Genomic DNA, 20,756 nt, shown 5'->3' with positions numbered 1-20,756 from the left:
ACTCATAATAGCATTTGCAAGTTTTTAACTAATTTTAACTAAATGTCAAATCTTAATGTTTTCAGCAAATTGTGTACTAACTAACAATGAATTAGGAATTTTCTTTCCTATCCCTTTGCCTCTGAAAAGGGTAACAAAAATAATGGGGAAAAAAGCTTTTTCAAAACAATTTACACAAGTTTTTTAATAAAGAATTAAGAATTTTATGCCACAACATGCAACTATGTGGCACATGGACACGATTATTTTCTAAGATGCCAAGAAAATATGAGATCTGACAAGTCAGTGATGATAATTCAAATCAAAATATGGCCATTTTCATATCCATATTCTCATGATTTTCCTGAATTCTAGTGAGGCCATTTTATTTGAAAGTTTTCTTAACTTTGCATGTGATCATTGTTATTCATTTAACTTCTTTAAAGTCAGCAAGAATGCAGCTTCAGTTACTATTAACATAAAATTTATCCTTGGTATGAGATAACAAGATGCAGTCATGAGCCCAGTTGTTAAGATAACATGTGTATGTGTAATAATAATAATATAATATTTGGGTTATTTGAAATGGCAGCTAGTACAAAGCTGAATGTTCTACAAATTATCCTACTTATGCATATACTTCTACTAACATTCTTACATCTTAAGCCTACACAACACCCCATGGTGACATCTCACATTTTGATAAGCAGCGGCTAAATATATTGCCAGATAAGCCTAGTGATGTAGGCCACCCTGTTTATTTGTTTGTTTGGAGTTTGTTTCTCTTACCCAGTAACAGGTCACAACTTCTAACTTATACCAGGTGCCTAATCACTTCTAGGTGAACAAGGAAGGCCACACACTTACAATAGAAGCCTTACCTAAATGATCTCTGACCTGTCCCGGGAATCGAACCCAGGCTTTCTCGGTTGTGTGTGCATGTGTGTGTCCACATGGTAATATCCAAGTAATGCATCTCACTGATCTTTTGTTTTATTTAAAAATGGAAAAAAAAAGTAATAGTAATAATGAACATATAACTTAGTAATTCAGAACTGTTCTTGAATTTTTACCATTAGCAAATATGTATATTTACTTGTTGGCAATTTTTCATGTCCTGTTTTACATAAGTAAGTAATGAGGATTTTATTTAAATTTAAGTATATTGTTAGCACAAACTATCTTCTTTGTTAATGCATGTTGCAATTCCCTATCTTTCTTGTTTCTTGTATCCATTTGCCATTTGGTTTATTTAGCTATACTTCATAATCATATTTCCTTTATTTTTAGCTTTTTTCTTGCTTAGCGAAATCTTCTAGTGTGTGTGTGTGTGTGTGTGTGTGTATTTACCTAGTTGTTTTTACCTAGTTGTAGTTTTACAGGGCCTGGGCTTTATGCTCGTGTGGCCCCGTCTCCATATCTACACTTTTCCAATCTTACTTTAAAAGTATGCACACTCGTTGCAGACACTACTTCTTCATTTAAACTGTTCCATGTCTCAATACATCTCTGCGGGAAACTATATTTTTTTAATATCTCTCAGACATCTTCCTTTTCTCAGCTTTTTACTGTGCGATCTTGTTCTTCGGATGTCATATTCTTCTCTCAGGATCAGTTTCTCATTATCCACTTGGTCCATTCCGTTGATCAATTTATAAACTTGTATCAGGTCTCCTCTTTCCTTCTTTGTTCCAGGGTTGGTAGATCCATAGCCTTTAGTCTCTCCTCATATGTCATCCCTTCAAATTCTGGAACCATTCTTGTAGCCATTTTTGTAGCCTCTCCAATTTCCTTATGTGTTTCTTTTTATGAGGGGTCCACACTACTCCTGCATATTCCAATCTGGGTCTTATTATAGTATTTATCAATTTCTTCATCATTTCTTTGTCCATGTAGTGAAATGCTACTCCAATATTCCTTAGCAAATTATATGTTTCTCTAAAAATTCTATCAATATGGCTTACTGGTTGATTGTTTTCTTCCATCGTCACTCCTAAGTCCTTTTCCTTTTAACTTTCTCCAGTTCTACTCCATCTCCCATCTTATAGATTCCCACAGGTCGTCTTTCACTCTTTCCCATTTCCATGACATGGCTTTTGTTCACATTGAATTCCATTTCCCACTTCTTACTCCATTCCCAGATCTTATTTAGGTCTTCTTGCAGTATTCACAATCCTCCTTTTGCTTTATAACTCTGCACAGTTTCGTATCATCTGCAAACAGATTTATGTAGCTGTTCACTCCTTCTGGCATGTCGTTAATATAAATGAGGAAAAGTATTGGTGCCAATACTGACCCCTGTGGCACTCCGCTTTCTACTGCTCTCCACTTGGACTTCATATCTTTAACTACCGTCCTTATTTCTCTCCCCCTCAAATAATTTTCTATCCATCTCAATGTGCTTCCTTTTAAGCCACCCTTCTCCTCTAACTTCCATAGTAATCTTGCATGTGGCACTTTGTCAAACGCCTTTTTTAAATCCAAATAAATACAGTCAACCCATCCTCTCTCTCTGTACTCTATCAACTATTCTAGAATAGAAACTCAATAAATTAGTTACACAAGACCGTCTTTTCTAAAACCAAATTGGCTATTTGATATTAATTTGTTGTCTTCAAGGAACTCAATCCATTGTTTCTTTATTATTCTTTCACACATCTTGCATATTACACTAGTTAGTGATACCGGTCTGTAATTTAAAGGTTCTTCCTTCCTTCCGCTCTTATATATGGGAACCACCTCAGCTCTTTTCCATTCTACTGGTACTGTTCCATTTTCTATTGAGCATTTTATGATGTTGTATATAGGACTTGCTAGTTCTTCCCTACATTCTTTCAGTATTCTGCCTGAGACTTCATCCAGTTCCTTCATTAACTCTTTTATTTCAAGCTTGGTTACTTTAATCTCTTTCATATAGATTGTCTCTCTATTACTCTGTGGCCTCTCAAATTTGGATTCCTTAGAAAAGACCTCCTGGAATTTTTTATTTAATAGTTCTGCCATACTTTTTGGGTCTTCCACCATCCCATTTTCTCCTTTTAACCTTTCTATAGTTTCTTTTTGCCTAATTTTTCCATTTATGAATCAATAGAACAATTTTGGTTGCTCCTTACATTTTTCAACAATGTGTTTTTGAAGTTCTTTTCCTCTTCCTTTCTCACCTTAACATATTAATTTCTCGCTGCTTTGAAGTTTTCCTTATTTGCTGGATTTCTATTTCTCCTCAATCTTTTTCATGCTCCATCTCTTTTCTCCTTTGCCCAGCACACCTTGCATTAAACCAATCTTTCTTTCTTTTTTTTTTTAGGTCTATATTTCGGGACATATTCCCTGACTCCTGTTTTGTATATTTCCAAAAATAAATTATATTTGTCTTGCATTGTCTCTGAGTTTTCCATTTCCTCCCAGTCTACGTTCCTTAAAATAGTTCTTGAGATTCTCAATATCAACCTTTCTGTAATTTAATTGGTCTCCTTTGTATGAATCGTCTCTATCTTCCTTTCCCTCTTCTATATCTATTTCTAATATTGCATGGTCACTCTTTCCCAATGGGCACTCATATCTTATATCATCATTCATTTGTATACCCCTTGTAAAAAACTAGGTCCAATCTCGCCAGCTTGTCATTTCCTCTGAATCTTGTGCATTCCTTTACTCTCTGGTCCATCATATTGTCTATCATTAGGTTCAAGAATCTTTCTCCCCACGCTTCTTCCCCTATACCACTTTCATAATTTTCCCAGTCCACTTCTTTACAGTTGAAATCTACTAATATCACTTTTCTCCTTTCTTTAACGATTCTCGTTAGACTCCTTATTGTGTCATCTATCATGTCTTTATATGTCTTCCCCACCCACCACCAGTCCACCCTCGACCTTATCATGACAGACCTGAGCCAACAGTACTCGCCTCCCAAGCCACTCCCCACCCATGGGACGCAGCACCCACCTCTCCATCCTGTGGACACCCACCCCCACCACCTCGGTTCCCAGGTCAACTGTCACCAGATCCCACAGGCCCATGCCTGACTCCGCCATGAGGGAATTTGGGCAGTGGCTGACACATCACCCATGGACCGAGGTACTGGATGAGGAAGACATTCACACAAAATGGCGGAACTACTTCACCACCACAACGGAAGCCTTCCACCACCACGTGCCCGCCAAGAACATCACAGTGGACCTATCTGATGCCCCTTGGATGACGCCCTGCATCAAACGACTCCTTCGTCAGCGTGACAGGGCTTTCCACTCTAGCCCTGACCAGTACAGGAGATTAAGGAACAGAGTTATCAAGGAGATCAAAACGGCCAAGGCAAGCTACTACCCAGACAAAATTCACCATCTCAAGCTTGCTAACAACAGACAGTGGTACAAGATTAAGTCTTTGTGTGGTTTACAAAAACAAGCCTCTTCTCTTCCCTGTATTTCACACCTTTCATCTGACAACGCGGCCAAAGAGATTAACGGTCACTTCGCTGCGATCTGTCAGACACTCCCTCCCTTTCACTCTACTACTCTCCCAGCCTACCTCCCTGCCCCCTCCCATCCACCCCCTGTCCAGGAGGTTGATGTTTACAGGAAGCTTCTTAAATTTAAACTAAACAGATCCACCACTCACACTGACCTCCCCATCAAAATTTACAGAGAATTTGCCCCAGAACTTGCCACACCCCTTTGCTCTATCATCAACGCCTCCCTTTCTCAACATTCCTGCCCCGATGACTGGAAGACATCTTACGTCACCCCCCTCCCCAAAACTTCCAATCCACAGTCACTGAATTATCTAAAACCAGTCACCATCACCCCTATACCCAGCCTTATCTGTGAAGATTTTGTGTTCGACTGGGCCTATAACAAAATTTGTAACTCTATTGACACACAACAATTTGGTAATATTAAATCCACCTCCACATCTCACTACCTTGTCAGCTTCCTGGAATTCGTCCAGAGCCACCTGGACAAACGCAACACTTCTCTAGCTATTGCTTTTGTGGACTTCAGAAAGGCCTTTGATCTTGTTGATCACACTGTTGTGATAAAGAAAGCCATCACTCTGGGTCTCTTTCCCTACCTGATAGTGTGGCTGGCAGACTTCCTCACGGGAAGGCGTCAGGCCATTCGTTATCAGGGCTCTGTCTCCTCTTTCCAACAGCTCACATGTGGGGTCCCTCAGGGGACCAAGATGGGTCCTCAGTGCTTCCTCATCCTTATCAACGATGCTCTCATCCACACCCCCCACCACTGGATGTATGTGGACGACTGCACCATGGACTTACCCGTAAACAACACCAACCCAGACTTCTCAGCACTTCAGTCCACTCTTAACCAACTACAGACGTGGACGGAGGACAACAAAATGACCATCAACCACACCAAAACCGTGGTGATGCACATTTGTATCTCCACAGCAGCAGTCCCCCCTCCCCAGCTATCTGTGGGCCCTCACTCCCTCCAGGTGGTCCGCAGCACCAAGCTTCTAGGTGTCTTGGTGGATGATCAATTATCATGGAAGGAGTATGTTTCCACCATCATCAGGTCAGCCTCATACAAGATCTATATGCTGCGCCGACTCAGGTCCCTGGGTGCACCAGCAGATGAGCTGAAGGGAGTGTACCTCACCTTTATACTCCCTAAGCTCATGTATGCCTCCCCAGCATGGTCCTCCTCCCTGAACCTCACACAACGGCAACAGCTGGAGAGGGTTCAGAAGAGGGCGTTCAGGGTCATCCTTGGGCCTGCCTACAGGTCCTATGAGGACGCCCTGACCTGCCTGAGTCTGCCGAGGCTGGCCACAAGACACCAGGAAGCCTTGGAAAAATTTTGGGAAGGGCTGCTGCATCATCCATGTCTCCGCCACCTGCTACCCTCAGACGTGCCTCTCCCTGCCCGCGCCACCCAACACCAGAATCGCGTGGCGCCCTTAAGAGCACCGCGCACGAACTGGTACCACCTTAGCGCGGTGCCCACTATGGTGCGAGCCATAAATATATAAATCAATTAAATCAATAAGTTAATTCTTGGTTAAGTTAGAGTCATAGTTAGGTTAAGGATTTCATTGTTTTAATGTCCCCCCCCCCCTGTACATTTTCAGTGTAAACTTTTTGTGGCACTGCCAAATTAATAAACCGTATATTATTATTATTATTTTATTATTATTATATTCTTGATTGGTCCATGAATTTGTTTTTGGTGGCACATATGTTACAATGATTGTTAACTCTTTTTTATTAATATGCATCTTAATATGCAATACTTCTGCTTTTCCTTCCCACATTCCATTTGGTTTATCACTCTCCTTCCTTAACATAATCATGACTCCTCCTCCTCCTTTACCCACTCTGTCTCTTCTCCATACATTATACCTGTTATCCAAGTCTATTTTGATAGCCTTGTTTAGTTTTGTTTCAGCCAGGCATACAATATCTGGATTTTCTTTCTTTATGTAATCTCTTAATTCTAGTTTATTTTATAAAACCCCGTCTATGTTCGTATACATCATTTTTAGTCTTTTGCCTTTATCATTTTTAGTTAAACTTGTTCCACTTTTTTCTCTTCATTCTCGTTTATATACCATTTCCTTATCCTGTCTCCTAGAATTCTCCAAAAAAATGCCTTCTCCTCCTCTTCTGACCTTTCATTATTCTTTTCCCTTACTGCTGCTGCCAGTTCATTGTATCTCTTCCTTTCTTCCTCATTTCTATTTTTCTTTATATAGATATCCTTGCAGCCTTCTGTTTCTCTAAGTTTTGTTGTTCTATATAATATTTCTTCTGTTGCTGCTTGTGATTTTAGTAGTATTTTAATTGGTCTCGTTTTTCCTTCTTGATATGGTCCCATTCTGTTTATTTCTTCTACTTCCTCTTCCAAGTTCTGCCTATCTTCGTCGTTTAGATTCTTCAGTAGGTCTTTGACTGATTTCATTTCTTCTTTTCTCTTTTGGTCTATATTTTATATTTTTTCTTTTATTCCAAATACGACTACACTCTTCTTTTTTCTGCAATTTCTCTAACTAAATTTTCTTTTGTCTTGAGAACTCCTATAATTTTGCTTGTCATATTTTCTTCTTTTTCTTTAAGTTGTTCTTGAATGACCTCCTGAAAATCAGCCTTATCTTTCTTACCTTGGACTCTCCATGCTTGTACTTTTTTTTTAATCACGTTCTGTACTCTTTCCTCTTCCTTGTTTACTAGATCTTTCAGCGTCTCTTTTTCTTTCTCGGCTTTACCGAGTCCTTCTTCCATCTGCTTTTTGTAGTTACTAGTTAGCTACTTCCTTTTTTAGTTCTTCATTTTCCTCTCTTAGCCTAGCTTCGTTTTCTTCCACTTTTTTTATCCTTTCTCTCAGTTTTATAAACTCTTTATCCTGTTCTTCATTCACTTTCATTTCCATATTCTCCTTTATCAATTTATCTAGTTTATATTCAATATTTAACACTCTCTTTAGTAGTGAAGTAGTCGTCGTATAGAAACCTTCGAATACACGCTCACCCTCACCAGCATAGTCATCATCAGCTTTCATTCCTTCTCTAATCTCATGTCTGTATTTTGATGGAATCTCTTTTTCACTCATCATTCCTTAATAATTGATTGCATGAAAAAAAATGAGTCCACACTACCTGCCCAGGCCACTGTAAAAACTGTACAACCGGTATGTAATGAAGATCAGCTGATTGTCGGAACGGCGCCAGTGTGTCCTTCCTCCACCGTGTCTCTCGTGTGTGTGTCAGTGTGTGTGTGTGTTCTAATTCATATTAAAGCTGCATCTCTCTCAAGCTTCTACATGGGCATTAATACTCACAGCATTGACCTCAGCCTCATCGTACCAAACATTGATGTAAGGGTGCATGAGTGCTTCATCCACACTTATCCTGCGTTCTGGGTCAATCACCAGCATGCGAGACAGGAGATCACGAGCTTGGCTTGCTGTGGGATTCACATTTGTTTCAATAACAATGATGAATATTCATATTATGGATTAAGTGCAAAAATCTTTTTACTTACCTAAACTATAAAGATCTTTGGTATTTTCTACATTGCCTTATTTATACTTCAGTGTGGTGTAGACCATTTCTGATCATTTGAACAAAGCACATTAATAGATACACATTAACAGTATGCATAAACAAACAAAAGATAGGACCTAAACCTTCCATTCTTGCCAGAAAAACAAGGTAACAACTCCTCAGCCAAAATAATTGACTGCTTGATGAACATGGACTTCAGTGGGAAAGAAGATATACTGTTGTGGTGATGTCTGGTGTCCTCACTGGTGTTCGGTCAACTTGCTTCTGCCAACTACTGACGTAAAGTGAAAACAGTTTAGACACAAGCTGTTGGTCTAAATAATTCTTATAGCAGTTGTCCATAGATTCTCTTATATTGGGTTTGGGTTAAGGAAAGCAACTTGTTTCTTTTCCTCTACTCAGCAGCAGCAGCATCAACAGTAGCAGCAGCAAAGGAACCAGACATCAGTGAGAAGCACACCAGACATCACCACAACAATTGGTGTTGGAGTGACAACAATATTCTAAAATTGGCTTTTTTGGCTAGCTCATGATTCAAATTCAAATTTAGAATCTCTCAGTTGTGAACTGAGAAGTGTAATGACTGCATAAAATGGAGAAAATAATAAAGGATATCCTTGACATCTACAATTTTAAGTTGTAAGGTTTTCAACAACAATGAGAAAGATTTGGGTACCCATTAACTTCCTGAGATAGCTTTGTGGTTACCTAAAATATCCCGTGGCTGCCTCCCTAGTCACTTTCCACTCACAGTAAAGACACAAGTGTTTATATCTTATGTGCTTGTTGTGAAAAGTCATTAAGTGCACTTGAAGTGCCTGCATCCTACAAACATACATTTCATGTAAGTACATCTGCACTACACCAACACCACTGCTACTCTCTTCAACAGCCAGATGGGTAGATAGTGGCCAGTCTCAAGTAAGTTATTCCTCTTGTACTGCTGCAATTCATCATTAAATCCAGCTAGATCCTCAGCAATACAATAAAATTGAATGATGTAACAAGAACATCAACATATACTGTTCTTTTGTTTACAATGGTGCAGAAATGGTATATTCCATGTTGTCAACATTTGCTACAATAGCCACTTGGTTAGCATCAAAATAGTACTCAATGCCATTCCCCTCCACACACACAAACACACACATATAATAATTTATAAAAGGTAATAAATGATGACACAGGATGTTCTTCTGTCAAAGGAGAGGCTTTTGTAGCAGCAACACAAAACCATATCAGAAAAAAAAAAAAAAAAACCTATGTCATTTAAAATGCATTGGCTCATATTCCAATAAGTTTATTAACCTTTAATTCACTTATTTGAAAGTAAATTCACAATTAAGTGAAACATTATTTTTTTATAATCAGTTCAATAATCAAACCAACTATGTATGTACATTTGTATTCATATCAAATCAATAGAAAAGATAAATAATTTGAAACTTAGACCAAAGTAGTAAGCATAAGAGATACTGTTGGCACTGCCATTGCAGTAACTATTCAGTAAGACCATTATACACTCCTCATTTGTTAATCGAACTGAAAAGGGTAATAAGAATAACATTTCATTCTATGCAAATTTCAAATGTGCTCAGTTTATAGAAGCAGTGCAATCCTTTTGCTAAGAATGCCCAGCAGTAAAACACATCTTCAATATCCATAGCCTGTATTTTCTATTGAAGCCATGTCCTTTCAATATGATTGCTGTGTAGTTTTTATTCATATTGACTAAATGTAAGGTGCTGCTAGTAATGGAAAAATTTTGTTTTGTTTTGTTTTGTCAGCAGTGTTGTCTTTTAAAAATATAGGCTGGTTGAGGAAGATGAGACAAACTGTATATAGAAAAATTCTGTTTTGTTTTGTTTTGTCAGCAGTGTTTTCACGGTGAGACAGAGCATCGAGGAGTGTGCAGCTGTTAAGCATCCACGGTTTTTCGTGTGCAATAGTCAAAATCATCTTGCCAGAGACTGTCTAGCTCACCATCACAGTGATACATGTGGTGGGGCAGGGCCCAGTGGTCCAAGATGCCCCCGACTCAGAGTGAGGTGTTATCGTTGTGGCGGTCTTGGCAACTTTGCATCCGCCTGCTTAAGAAACAAGCGTGGAGAGGAGGCATCAATGCCAGCCTCCTCTCGCAGCAGTCAGTGAATGTGGTGTTGCTAAGTGCTTCGGTGAATGTTGGGAATGTGCAGCGTCGTGTGTTGGTGGACACAGGGTGTTCCATGGGCATCACGCATATGTCCTGCTGCAAGGTGGTCAAAGGATGTAATCAGCATGGTCACTGTGAGTGGGAAAGAGTGGCAGTGTGAGTGGACTGGCCTTCTGAGCCTTCAATGTGGTGCGTTGGCCGCTGTAGAACTGCAAGTGTGTGTGACTACCAGGAAGCCCCTTGGATATACATTCATCCTTAGAATGGCCAGAATAAAAGCCCTCGGAGGAGTGACAGTTAATGAACAAGGTGAAGCATGCTTCAACACCAATAAATCTGTGACATGTGTGGCTGCCTACACCACGATGGGAATTGATGAGCGAGACTTTTGTGCTACCTATAATCCTGAAGCTAATTACTGGACTGCAGCATGGAAGTGGGCCGAGAAAAAGGAGCCAAGTGTCTTACAGAATCAAGTGGAGGCCTATTCTGTGAGGTGGGATGCAAGGAAACTTTATGAAGAAGAGCTCAAGAAATGGATAGCTGATGGATGGTTACTGTCATACGTTGAGAGCAAGTATGGACCAGCGAAGCGCCTCATACCACTCATACAGGAGAACAAGAAGAAAGTACGACCCGTGATGGATTTCCAGGAGCTGAACACAACATGCAAGCCTCCACAGTAGACAGTGATGTGTGTGCAAATAGACTATAGGAGTGACGAAGGCAAGGTGTGAACGCATCCGTGACTGACCTCGCCAAGGCTTACCTGCAGATCATGATTCACCCATCACTATGGCCTTACAAGACAGTGTGCTTTAAAGACCAAAAATACTGTCTGATGTGACTGGGTTTTGGCCCCAAAGTGGCTCCATTGGTGATGAAGGCTGTCCTGAACTACATACTTTCTCAAAACCCTGTTGTAAGGTGAGGAACATCAGTGTGGATTGATGACATCTTTATAAAGGAGGACATTGTTAAGGCTAGCTATGTGAAAGCGCACTTGGAGAGTTTTGGGCTGATGAGCAAACCACCCGAACTACTTGTTGATGGCGCACAAGTGCTAGGCCTCAGGGTCTGGGGGTAGCAAGGACTCTTCCAGTTTTGGAAGAGAGACAATGAAGTGGCTGACGTGCCTAACGAGCTCATGCGGAGGTCTGTTTTCTCCTACTGTGGCAAGCTGGTTGGCCACTACCCTGTGTGCAGCTGGCTGCAGGTGGCAATGGCCTTCATCAAGCGAAGGGCCAATGATGTCACAGAAAGATGGGATGATGCAATCATTGATGGAGAAATATGAATGCTTCTCAAAGAAGTTGTCCAAGAGGTCAGGAACAATGATCCCCATGCGAGGACAATGGGATGCCAGCAGTAACGAAGCCAAAGTTTGGGTGGATGCCAGCTCTATAGCACTTTGTGTGGCTATTGAGATAAACGGAAGCATTGTTGAAGACGCCAGCTGGATGTGTAAAGACGAATCGAGCCATTTCAATAAGGCATAGTTAGATGCTGTCATTAATGGATTTAACCTGGCACTGGCCTGAAGGGTCAAGAAGGTGGAAGTGCTCACAGACTCGTCAACAGTACTGCGCTGGATATCTGATGCCATCTTGGGAAGAGGTAGACTAAGACCAAAGTGGCAAGCGAGATGCTCATTTGAAGGAGTATTGGAATAGTAATGTCGCTGATTGAAAAGTGTGACCTTCAGCTGTCTGTTATCTTAGTACTTTCAATTGACAAGGCAGACAGGCTGATGCGTGTGCCACAGCATTGGTTGAGAGCTTCTGCCGCCCGCCCTGCAGCTGAACATCCTGTGTGCGCTGCTAGCAGCAGCAAAGTAACTACCACTGACAAGATCAAGGAAATACACCATGCTACTGGTCATCCGGATGTAAAACGCATGCTTTACTTCGTGAAGAGAGTAATTCCTGAAGTCATCAAGCAGGAGGTGTGTGCTGTTCTCACTAACTGTGATGTGTGCCTGTCTATTGATCCAGCACCAGTGAAATGGCAGAAACGAGACCTGAGTGTAGAGAAGGTGTGGCACAGACTGGCCATGGACGAAACTCATTGTAGTGGCAAACACTACCTAACTCTCATCAACTGCAGGCTGTTGTGTTTTGCTGTCTGGCGCCAGCTGAGGCTCCAGACCAGCGAATGCATGATCATGGAGCTGAAAGCAGTATTCTATGAGTGCAGGGCGCTTGAGGAGCTACTAACGGACAATGATACTGCCTTCTGCAACCAAGTGTTTGTTGAGTTTGCAAAAAGATGGTCTGTGCATCTCTGCTTTTGCTGTGCTCATGGGCCATCTGGCAATGGCATAATCGAAAGATGTCATCACACAGTGAAGGTCATTGCCATGAGGAAAGGCTGTTCTGTGACACAGGTGGTGTATCTTTACAACTTGAGGCCTCAGGACGACTTCATGCCGTCAACAGCGCCAGAGAACATGTTGTATCAGTACCAAGTAAGAGTCCATGAAATGGAACTTTGTAAGAAGAGGGAGCCAGAAATTGAAGGCCCATACCAAGCTGGAGACAAAGTGTGGGTGAGGCCTCTCAACGTTTGGTGTGACGAGCAACACGGGAAAGGCACAATAACAAGAGTCCTGTCACATCAAGCGGTAGAAGTTGACAGAGTTCCCTGCCATGGAAAGGATCTTCATCCCCACACTTACCAGGAAGAACAAGCTGAAGCAATCATGGATGAAAAGGATGAGGAGTTCTACATTGAAGTCGGTGGCCAGGCCAGTGATAGGGAAGAACCTGCCACTGATGCAACTATTGAGTCGGATCATGACACCACATAAAGAGTGGCAGCTTTGTTTTGAGATGGGATGAGAAGTCCCAAGCAGACATGACCCACACAGGAAAAGGTTATAAACATTAAGGAGACTGTGACCACGGGTGAGGGAAAGGTGACAGAGATGAAGATATTGGCTGCTACAGTACCAAACAGAAAAGACAAGAGTGGCACCCATTGAGATACTGTGCAAATGAGGGGATATATGAGATGACTTGTGGGAACTTACTTGTACCTCTCACTTTCCCTTTATACCCTGTGGGAGGGTCATGTGCATGAATGGTATTACTATACATGTGTGTAAAAATGTATCGGGATTTTGACCTTATTATGGAAATAACTTTTGATAAAAAATGTAACAGAATCTAGAATATATTCAGTCATGTAGTTGTGAGAAAAGTCAGTAGTAGAGGTAGCAGACAGCAGAGAGAGAGACCAGAGGTTCCAAAAGGCCCAGCCTGAGGATGGCTATGGGCAAGATGGATGGAATCCTACAAAGTAACAAGAGCTTACAAATTTCATGATTAGGTAGGGTGGAAGAATAATAGCAAGATGTTTAGGATAATTTTGTTACATGCACATGTTTATAACATTTTAATGACATTGTGTTATGTTGTGTGTGTGTTTTCAAACTGAATTTTAGCTTTTAAATTTCTTTTACAATTACTTGAAAACTTCAGTATTTGAAAAATTGCTAGGCATCCTGATAACTTACATATCCCTTGAAGGATGTACAAACTGAAATCCAAAGTAGCTGTTCTTTCTATATCCTTCTTACCTTTTAGGCGATTGTGATCAGTAGACTCGGCAGGAAAAAGAACATCAGGGAAAAGACGATCAAAGGAGTAGCCAGGGTAGCGAGGACGGTTTTCAACATAGTTGCGAACAGTTGGCTGTAATCTGGACATAAAGTCTTGTGAAGGAGTTCCTAGTTGCTCTGTGGGAATACGAAATTATCAATTGGATGGTAACAAATTTTCTTTTGGAGTTAATGAATAAATGTCACCTGGAATAAAATATCCGAGCAGACAATAACAATACTATTAGGAAATGAGTTCATAGTTGTTATATTGAATAGTGGTCCATAAAAGTTGCCATCATGCATCATCCATCACCTGAATTTCATGCACCTTATATTTCTGCCTGGAATCATGCCAAGTCTGTTCTTCAACTTGCCAAACACTCCTTCATAGATAGAAAATGTCAAAATCTTTCAAATTCCACCTCCCCTTGAGACTTCTGGCATCTGAACATAAACATTTCCAATAACTTTATTTTTACATCTTTCCCAATTTTATTTCATCCTGATCGCACCAACTGAACTCTTCCCTCAAACCTTTGTTAAGAACTCCACCATGGATGATTCTGGGCTTGTCCCTCCCTCTGACGAATTCATACTTTCAAATAAAGTTCTTCGTAATAATGTTTTCCATGCTCTCGCTCGCCTAAACCCTCGGAAGGCTTATGGACCTGATGGGGTTCCTCCTATTGTTCTCAAAAACTGTGCTTCTGCACTTGCACCTATCCTGGCCAAACTCTTTCAACTATTGATTTCTACTTTTTCTTCATGCTGGAAGTCTGCCACATTCCGCCTGTTCCTGTAAAGGCTGACCGTTCTAATCCCTCAAACTACCATCCTATAGATTTAATTTCTAGCTTCTCTGAAGTTTTTGAATATATCCTCAATAGGAAGATCCTTAAATATCTGTCACTTCACAATCTTCTCTCTGATCGCCAGTATGGCTTCAGTCAAGGCTGCTCTACTGATAATCTTGTGGCTTTCCTTACTGAGTCTTAGTCATCCTCTTTTAGATATTTTGGTGAAACTTTTGCTGTCGCGTTAGACACATCAAAAGCTTTTGATAGAGTGTGGCACGTGCGAAAACAGCTCCCAGGGAAAGCACTTCTGCACGCATTGGAGCCTGATCTTTGACATATGTACAGGGGGGTAGGGAGCCATAGGGTTCCCGTCTCCCAAATAAATAAGATTTGGATACCGTATAGAATGGAAAAATGGAAAGAGAGGTGGAGCTAGGTGGTGTGGCCAAACGTATAGGACTAAAACGAACAACATGTTTTGAAAACCAAAGGCTTATTGAAACACCTGTTGGACTGAAAAGACTGGGTGATGATAATATGGACAAGGATTTTTCTGGATTTAGAGAGGAGAGGTAATATGAGGAGGCTGATAAACATGGAAAGGTAGATAAGATAAATGAAGAAGGTGATGTCAAGTATGATGGAAAAACAAGACAAATTGATAAAAGAAAACACTGAAAAAAAAAAGTGAGATCAGAAGAATGTGAGAAAGTAAGAGAAATAAATCAAGAGATGAAGGAGGAAATGCAGGAGATAAGAAACAAAACAATATACTAAAGGCTACATGTTGCAACTACAGAGACTCTTTAAGGAGCCTACAGAAAAAAAATACAGGACTGGGAAGATACAGTAGAGAATGGAATGGGTAAAAAGCAAATTGGAGGAATTATGAAATGCATGGAAACAGAGACAGGAAGAAAAAGTTTAATTTTCAGAGGCAGTAAGGAAGTAAATTGAGGAAAAGACAAAGGACACTGTTATACAAGTAATTAAGGAGAAAGAAAATCTATTGAGGGATATGGTGGATAAGAGGAAATGTATCGTAATTCCTGGGATGAAGGAAAAAAAATCCAAACAAGTTTGTGAGAAAGCGAGAAGAGAGAGAATTGACTAAAACTATTATCAAACAGGTCCAGGACAGCACACAGGAGTTGGACCAAGAAGTTGAAGAAGTGATTAGCTTAGGAAGATTTAGTGAAAGGGGTAAGAGACCAATGAAAGTAAGAATGAGATCACAAGTGGTGGTGGAAGAAATTATGATAAGAAAAGGGAAGCTGGCTGATGATACTGAATCTAAGGATATATGGATAAAAAGAGATATGAACCTGGAAGAGAGGGAGAAGGAGAAAGTGCTAAGAAATAAAGCAAAGGAAAAAACGAGAAAAGGACGGAGATCAAGAAAAAAAATTTCTACTGGAGGGTTCTAGATATGAGACTATAGAAGTGGTATCTATGGAAGGAGGAGGAGGTCATGGAAGAGACAAGAAATTAATAGTGACTTATACTAATATAGATGGGTTGTTATCCAGCGTGTTGGAGTTTAGAGATTATTTGAAAGAAAAAAAGACCAGATGTAATGTGCATAGCAGAAACAAAACTAAAAGAGGAGATCCAAGTTAGCTTTAAATAAGAGTGATATAATAGCTGGAGAAGAGACAGGAAGGAAAAGGGGGAGGAGACGTGCTAATAATGGTCTGTGACAATATATGTGTGAAGGAAGTGCAATATGGTGTTGGTATGGTGGAAGTAATGGGAGGAACAATCAAAACAGAGGAAATGGGGAAAAAAAAAAAAAAAAAAAATCATAGTTACGTATGTGCCACCTAAGACAAATTACATGGGGAACTGAGGAATAGAAGAATATGCAAAGAGAGGTGATTAAGTGCTTTGATAATATGATAAGAAGAGATGGAAGAATACTACTAGAAGGACATTTTAACTCTAAAAGAGTAAACTGGAGAGAGAGATGGAAGTAATGGGTAATGCTGAACAATGGACCAAGGAGGTGTTACAGTTGAATATGGTAAATACAATGGATCAGTGGATGGAAAAGTCAACAAGGTACAGGGGAGAAGAGGAACCGCTGCTACTTGACCTAGTATTCACAAAGAAGCCAGAGTGCCCTCCTAGCATACAATACCTTAGTCCAATGGAAACATGTGATCATGTAACATTAGACTTGGAAATACAGGCAACCCCAGCTCCAGCTTAATGAAGGTTCACACAACAAAATTTCACTACAACGAACGTTTCCTCTTACTACCATCTGCTCGTTTAACGAACACTAAACTCACTTTAACAAAATTTTATCCAGGTAATTTTTTTCAAGTTTGAAAGCCCTGCCGTATCACGCAAGCCGACAAGCTTTTGAATACACCAGCACCTCTCTCGTGGACAACACGCACACCACTCACTCCCCCCTAGTTCAAAACAAATAACAGTGTCAGCAGAAGCTCGTCTTCCCTCGCTCAACATACCACCAAAACGCCCTGCAATGTCGCCTAGCATTGCTACGAAGACCAGCAAGTCTCTTACTCTCGAAGTGAAGCTGGATATTATTCACAGACAAGAGAGGCAAGCTTGACTTCATCTACTGTCTTTACTATTTTCAAGTCAGCAGACTCTATTAAGGGGAGCGTCCGATTTAGATCGGTATTATATCGGTGCTTCATATCTCCGGTAAATATGCATGAAACACTGATTTTTATGTTGTGAAGTATTGGGAACATGTAGCTACATCATTATTAGACATTCATCCCCATTCTAATCCCCAACCCTGCCATGCAATTACAACTGCAACTAAAATTTATGTGTGTTATTCCGGCGTTATCATTTGCTTCATAACCTTCATTTTTCTGTGGCAAAGACACGTTATAATGTGAAAGGTTTCCACGTCATTAGATTTTTCATTTCATCTCGTTTTTGTTTTATGAATATTTTTTCAAAATCTTTTTTTTTTTACTTTTTTTGACAAAAAATATTAATACAAAATTATAGGTCACATATATAAAAAGAAAATAGTGATGTGAATTGAAAGAAGAAGTATTCTTCTCCTTTTTAGTTTTTGTTTCATTGAAATCAAGCTAAAATTGGCTTTAAAATAGATTTTAGAAGGGGAATAACTTATGTTTTGAGATACGGGCCAATAAAGTTTATCGATTGATCTCGATCCTGTTATAACACACTAGGAAGTTTATTCAGGTTTACTCTATGTTCTTTTTTATTTTCTACAATATCATAATACAATTGGATGTATATGAGGCTTCTAGTCACCTCCTGTTAATGATATATTGGTCCTGAAGAGGTTTTTCTTCCGACCTCCAGCTCTCACTTTTTCTGGTTGTGATGTGTTCTTGAAGTTGCATGTTGTGCAGTGCATAGTTATGGTATTCTCGTATACATCAGGCTCCAAACTGTAGTGAAAGGCAGGATCTGGGCATGAATAACGAGAGGAAAGAAGATTTTTCAGCCTCCTTTTCGTCAGCATGACAAACTCGTCGTCACTTTCCACATCTTCATTTCCTTTCTCAATATTTTGTAGAAGAGCTTCTCTAATTGTGAGTAATGAGGCCTTTTCTTCTTCATTTCCTTGTCTTTGTTCTGTGTGAGATGTGGTGGGTTGTGGTGTGGCGGTGGTGGGTGACGCAAGGATGTGTACTGGAGCATTTGAGGTGTCAGGTTCAACACGCTCTTTTTATTCTTTGCGCTTCCATACTCATATTCCAGGCGTCCTTCCTCTGCTTATTCCTCTTAGATACCCATCCCATGGTTGGCAGTAGGTGAAAAGCAGGATGCAGTAAATAAATTATATGCTGCTTAGCAGAGTGAAGGGCAGATAGCGAGAAACACAGCAACAACCTCTCTCTCTAATAGCTTTCCCCCTACTGAGTCTCACTGGTGCCTTGATTGACGTCACTCATAGACTTTCAGTGTTGCCGTATCATGTTCACCAAAAAAAGTTAAGATTTTTGGCTTTTTTTCGTAGTTTTTAGAGGGGAAAAAAAAAAAAAAAAAAAAAACTTGATTCTGCTGATGTAAACAAACTCACGTGGTTGAGTACGTGACCTTTAAATGGCATTTAAACGGAAACCAGTGCGCGTTTCACCATAAAACTTTGTGAAATAATAGCTAACATGTATACCTACTATATATTTTTTTTCACAAAAAACATAATTTTTCACATTTTTTCAATCTCTAAATTGGACGGCCCCCTTAAGAAGGGTGGTGAGACCATACCTTCCTTGCAAGCTAAAAGAACCACCTGAACTCGTGACTCTACAATGGATAAAATGGAAAGCCTTGTGGAAATGTGGTACATAAGTTTTGTATGCAGTACAATGATGCGTCCTTTGTTTACATTCCACAGGTTGCCGGTTAGTATCTTTCCCATTTCACTCTCCCTCCCTTCATAAATTTAAGATCATCAACATTATAAAGTTACGTACATACATACATTAGTGTACATTATAATGACTTAAATTAAACTGCCTAAATGTTTAACTTCATATTTTTTACTTTCATTAAAGCTTTCACTGTACTATGATGCACTTTCGCTTTGTTTACTCTCAATGAAAGCTCAAGTCAGGGGTCAAACTTGTTATAATTGGTTCTCTTAACGAAAATTCGTTTAACAAACTTTTTTTTTTAGGAACCTAACCTGTTTGTTAAGTGGGGGTTGCCTGTACAGGAGGAGGATGGGATAAGATACAGAGAAGATTACAGAAAAGAGATTAAATTATGCAAGAGCAGATTTTGAAAAGTTTAAAATTTTGTTTGCTGATATTGAATGGAGTAACATTATGAACAGGACAATAAAGGGGAAATATGAAATGTTCCTACAGAAATATAATGAAGTGAAGAAATACGTACCTATTTATAGAGTAAAGAAAAATATACAGGTTTGGTACAATGCCAGATGTATAGAAGTTGAAAAAGCAAAAGATAGAGCTTGGAAGAAAAGAAAAAAAAAAAAAAAAAAAAAAAAAAAAAAAAAAAAAAATTGAAAACAACAGACAGCAGTATAAGGATGCGAGAAATGAATATATTAGAGTAAGTAGAGAGGAAGAAAGAATGGGGCTGCCATGGTACAGTGGAACCATGCGTGCTTTGGGGTTCGCGGGTTTCCAAGCGCATGGTTCGAATCCTGTCCACAGTCCAAGTGTAGGTTGGGCTTCCTCATTCAGGACAATGGTTTCCTAGTGGGTGGGCTGTGAGATAGGAGGTACCTTAAAAAGTATCCTCTTTAGCCCATAAATTCCCGTGAAAAGTCCACATGATAAAAAATTAATGTGGTACAAAAAAGCGAAGATGAACCCAAGCTTTTCTACAAATTTATAAATGGTAAGATGAAGAATAAGGAAACATTAGAAAAAATAATTAAAGGAGGGAAGACATACCAAACAGCAAAGAAAATGAGTGATATAATGATTGAGTTTCAAAACTGTGTTCACTGAAAAAAGAGGATTTTGCAGAACCAAATAGGACATTGCATTGCCCAGGATTGTAGGAAATCATAACAAACAAAGAATATATTGGAAGATTATTAAATAATTTGGATGTCAGAAAAACAATGGGGCTGGATGGTGTATCAGGTTGGGCATTAAAAGAATGTAAAGAGCAACTGATAAATCCAATTTGGGAAATGAATACAAGTTCATTAAAAGAAGGGAGAGTACCACTAGAATGGAAGACAGCTAACATAATCCTAATATTTAAAGGAGAAAAGTCAACCGAGCCATTGAATTACAGACCTGTGTTACTTACAAGTGTTGTGGGGAAGTCATGTGAAATAATTATCAAAGGAAAATGGGTTAAATATCTGGAAGAACAGGTTATGTCAATCCGACAATATGGGTTCAGGGCAGGACGGTCATGTGTGTCGAACTTATTAAGTTTCTACTCAAGAGTAATAAAAGGATTAGAAAGCTGAGATGGATGGATGGACACAGTATACCTGGACATAAAAAAAGGCTTCTGTTAAAGTCCCTCATGGCAGACTACTTTGGAAGTTAGAGAGCATAGGAGGACTGAGAGGAACTTTGTTAGATTGGATAAGGGATTACTTAAAGGACAGAGAGATGGGAACTATGATCAGAGATACATACTCATCTTGGGGTAAAGTAACAAGTAGAAGTGCCACAAGGGTCAGTGTTATTCCCCATTATGTTTCAGGTAGTCGATGTAAATGACATTCAAAATG

The 20,756-nt window shown here is 39.7% G+C and overlaps 1 protein-coding gene across 1 annotated transcript in view; it reads right to left on the bottom strand.

Annotated features, from left to right (window-relative positions):
• The window catches only part of LOC123500119 (stress-activated protein kinase JNK-like), a 546,161-nt gene that overhangs the window by 738 nt on the left and 524,667 nt on the right, over window positions 1-20,756 (bottom strand). The window contains 2 exon segments of the mRNA XM_045248784.1: window positions 7,779-7,903; window positions 13,737-13,895. Coding sequence (XP_045104719.1) covers window positions 7,779-7,903; window positions 13,737-13,895 — 284 coding nt within the window.

The sequence above is a fragment of the Portunus trituberculatus genome, chromosome 50 (assembly GCF_017591435.1).
Source record: "Portunus trituberculatus isolate SZX2019 chromosome 50, ASM1759143v1, whole genome shotgun sequence".
NCBI lineage: Eukaryota > Metazoa > Arthropoda > Malacostraca > Decapoda > Portunidae > Portunus > Portunus trituberculatus.
The sequence above is the reverse complement of the archived record's forward strand: the minus strand, read 5'-3'. Positions and strand labels throughout refer to the sequence as shown.